We start from the raw sequence: 3420 nt of genomic DNA, 5'->3' as shown, positions 1-3420 counted from the left end.
CCATTCAGCAGAGTGCTCTGACTCGTGGTGTTGATGTTGTTGTTGGAACTCCTGGAAGGATCATTGACTTGATTGAAGGAAGGAGTCTAAAGTTGGGAGAAGTTGAGTATTTGGTACTTGATGAAGCTGATCAGATGCTTGCTGTTGGGTTTGAGGAGGCTGTGGAATCGATTCTTGAGAATCTTCCATCGAAGCGACAAAGCATGCTTTTCTCAGCAACTATGCCTACTTGGGTCAAGAAGTTGGCGAGGAAGTACCTTGACAATCCCTTGAATATCGATCTGGTACAAGCTTTCTTTAGCTGGTCTCTTTGTTGCTTCTCAACTTTTTAAGGTAGATTCGGATGCTTAATTAATACTGTCTTCTTGTTTGTTTTATTGGATTGGTAGGTTGGAGACAAAGATGAGAAGCTCGCAGAGGGGATCAAACTTTATGCAATCGCAACCACATCTACATCAAAACGCACTATTCTAAGCGACCTTATAACAGTAAGTCTCAGCTGATAATTTGGTGTTTTCTAAACATGGTTGATGATTGGTTGGTGTCTGTAGCTCATTAATTATTTCTGTTTTCTTAATTTGAAGGTTTACGCAAAGGGTGGTAAGACCATTGTATTTACCCAAACAAAAAGAGATGCAGACGAAGTCTCTCTAGCATTATCAAACAGTATAGCTTCCGAAGCACTTCATGGAGATATATCTCAACATCAAAGAGAGAGAACACTCAATGGTTTTCGCCAAGGAAAATTCACAGTTCTAGTTGCCACTGATGTTGCATCTCGTGGACTTGACATCCCAAATGTAGATCTGGTAAGTTTTATGAAGTTTTTGTAAATAGTTTATCCTCTTTTATGGCATGTCTGTTTGTTTGTTCTGACATTTCCTTCTACAGGTTATCCACTATGAACTTCCTAATGACCCAGAGACTTTTGTGCACCGTTCTGGTCGTACTGGGCGTGCAGGGAAAGAAGGCTCAGCCATTCTCATGCACACCAGCAGCCAAAAGAGAACAGTGAGGTCTCTGGAGCGTGACGTAGGCTGCCATTTTGAATTTATTAGCCCACCAACCGTTGGAGACTTGTTGGAATCTTCAGCAGACCAAGTGGTGGCCACTCTAAATGGTGTTCACCCTGACTCTATCAAGTTTTTCTCGGCAACTGCTCAAAAACTATTTGAGGAAAAAGGAACAGATGCTTTAGCTGCAGCTCTAGCTCACCTTAGTGGTTTCTCTCAGCCACCTTCATCGAGATCTCTCCTCAGTCATGAGAAGGTTTAATTCTTAATCATGCTTTAAGATTCAAAAAAACAAATGAGAGGGCACTGACTTTCTTAGGGTGCTTCTTGAGAGTCCTATAAGCTTCAACATCCACTATATAACAACTCTTCATTGTCACTTGAATGGGTTGAAGTCCTTTAGTTTGGTTTGATAATCGGACAATCATGAACTGAAATTCATTTTTGTACTGCAGGGATGGGTGACTTTGCAGTTGATACGAGATCCAGCGAACTCTAGAGGTTTCTTCTCTGCGAGGTCTGTCACTGGTTTTCTTTCTGATGTTTACAGATCAGCTGCAGATGAAGTTGGGAAGATCTTCTTGATCGCAGATGAGAGGGTCAGTAAATTTGAAATGGTCGTTATACTAGCAGTATTTTCAAAACTATCCTCTTTTGAAATTTTCTGATTCTGCTATAAATCAGGTCCAAGGAGCTGTTTTTGATCTACCAGAGGAAATCGCAAAAGCGCTCCTAGAGAAAGAAGTGCCAGAAGGAAACAGTTTATCCCTGATAACAAAGGTATTGATCCGGCCTTCTCTTATTTTCTGCTGTTTTTTCACTCTTTAGATACAACCATACTCATAAACAAGACCCTCTTTGACTAACACTCTGCATCTTGGGTTTTGATTATAGTTGCCTCCACTGCAAGATGATGGACCATCTAGTGATAACTATGGACGGTTCTCTAGCAGAGACAGGATGCCTAGAGGAGGAGGAGGAGGTAGAGGGTCAAGAGGCGGGAGAGGAGGATCATCAAGAGGCCGTGATAGTTGGGGAGGTGATGATGACAGAGGAAGTAGAAGGAGCAGTGGCGGAGGAAGCAGCTGGTCCCGTGGTGGTAATAGTTCCAGAGGAAGTTCTGATGATTGGTTGATCAGTGGCAGAAGTTCATCAAGCGGCAGAGCTCCTTCCCGAGAGAGGTGAGTTTTTTAAAACATATCTGTGTTTAAAGTCTTCACACTTTCCCGATTCAACTGATTGATTGATGGTCTGTAAACAGAAGTTTTGGAGGGTCTTGCTTCATTTGTGGGAAATCAGGGCACAGGGCAACAGATTGTCCTGACAAGAGAGGGTTTTAGAGTTATCTTAGCAAATGGTTTCTGCTCTTGACAGAGAGATGGATCCTTGTTCTTTTTGGTGTTCTTAATGCGAATCTTTCTGTGCTTGCTTCATCCGTATGTTTCAGACGGTAGAGAAGCAATCATGGAGGAGGATATATGCTTCGGACAAGGTAGAGCAGAAAATAAAAAGAGAGAAGCAAAAAGCAAAAGTGAAGGAGAAGGTTTTCCTCAAATTAGCATTTTCAGAGATTGCTTGAGAAACAATGGAAAGCTGATGGATCTTTTATGTTAGGTTATTATTATAAAAAAATAGTCATAATGATCAGTCTCCTATGTTTCTGAGTTTTGTATGATTTAAGTGTTTATTAGTCAGTCACTCAATTCCATTTAAACTACTATTTTTATTTTCTTTTTTGTACGTTTCTGTTGTTATATCGTTATCAGTTATCACATGTGTTTCGACATAAGTAACTTACATGTCATCATAATAGAATCGTTGTCATCTTCATTAACCAAATGACGCACGGTATCTAATTTTGGTCCACCATACCAATTTCTGTCTTTTATTGTCTTGATCTAAATTCGAAAGAAACTTAAACAGGCTTGTAACACAAATATCACATAATTTAAAGTTTTAATGTATTATATGATTTTTTTTTTTTTTTCATTACAATCATCAAAATATAAGATAGAACTTCCGGTAAATCGAAAGACACACAGTTTCGTATAAACCGAAAATTACAAAAAAATGGGGAATAGATTAAGCGCTCGAAGGGGATGATGGTTTGGAAGGAAATTGAGGTAGACCACATTTAGTCAAACAATCTTGGTAACATGGTTTGTTTTGTTTGCCACAACTTATGGAACATGTTTTGAAGCACTCGAGTTTTGAAGCCATCGCTGCCGCTGGCATGGTTTCATCAACCTTCATCCCATTGCATGCCTGTAGACAACATGCCATCATTACCAAAGCCATCACCATCATCATCTTACCCACAGTTCCTGCCATTTTTCTCTTACGTAAGAGTTTCTTTTTGTTCTATCTTCTATGTATGGATGATGTTTATTGTTTATTTGATGGATAC

At 39.8% G+C, this 3420-nt stretch overlaps 2 protein-coding genes across 2 annotated transcripts in view; one reads left to right on the top strand and one right to left on the bottom strand.

Moving 5' to 3' along the window:
* Positions 1 to 2785, top strand: part of LOC104771132 (DEAD-box ATP-dependent RNA helicase 3, chloroplastic-like) — a 7186-nt gene extending 4401 nt beyond the window's left edge. The window contains exons 6-13 of the mRNA XM_010495606.2: positions 28 to 284; positions 390 to 488; positions 585 to 809; positions 892 to 1269; positions 1469 to 1612; positions 1698 to 1793; positions 1908 to 2194; positions 2275 to 2785. Of these exons, the coding sequence (XP_010493908.2) occupies positions 28 to 284; positions 390 to 488; positions 585 to 809; positions 892 to 1269; positions 1469 to 1612; positions 1698 to 1793; positions 1908 to 2194; positions 2275 to 2353 (1565 nt within the window). The 3' untranslated portion in view covers positions 2354 to 2785. The remainder of the gene's footprint in view (positions 1 to 27; positions 285 to 389; positions 489 to 584; positions 810 to 891; positions 1270 to 1468; positions 1613 to 1697; positions 1794 to 1907; positions 2195 to 2274) is intronic.
* On the bottom strand, positions 2989 to 3414 carry LOC104771131. The gene has a single exon (XM_010495605.1). The coding sequence runs from the start codon at positions 3342 to 3344 to the stop codon at positions 3096 to 3098; it is 249 nt and encodes an 82-aa protein (XP_010493907.1). The 5' UTR covers positions 3345 to 3414; the 3' UTR covers positions 2989 to 3095.

The sequence above is a fragment of the Camelina sativa genome, chromosome 20, assembly GCF_000633955.1.
Source record: "Camelina sativa cultivar DH55 chromosome 20, Cs, whole genome shotgun sequence".
In the NCBI taxonomy this organism is placed as follows: domain Eukaryota; kingdom Viridiplantae; phylum Streptophyta; class Magnoliopsida; order Brassicales; family Brassicaceae; genus Camelina; species Camelina sativa.
The sequence above is the reverse complement of the archived record's forward strand: the minus strand, read 5'-3'. Positions and strand labels throughout refer to the sequence as shown.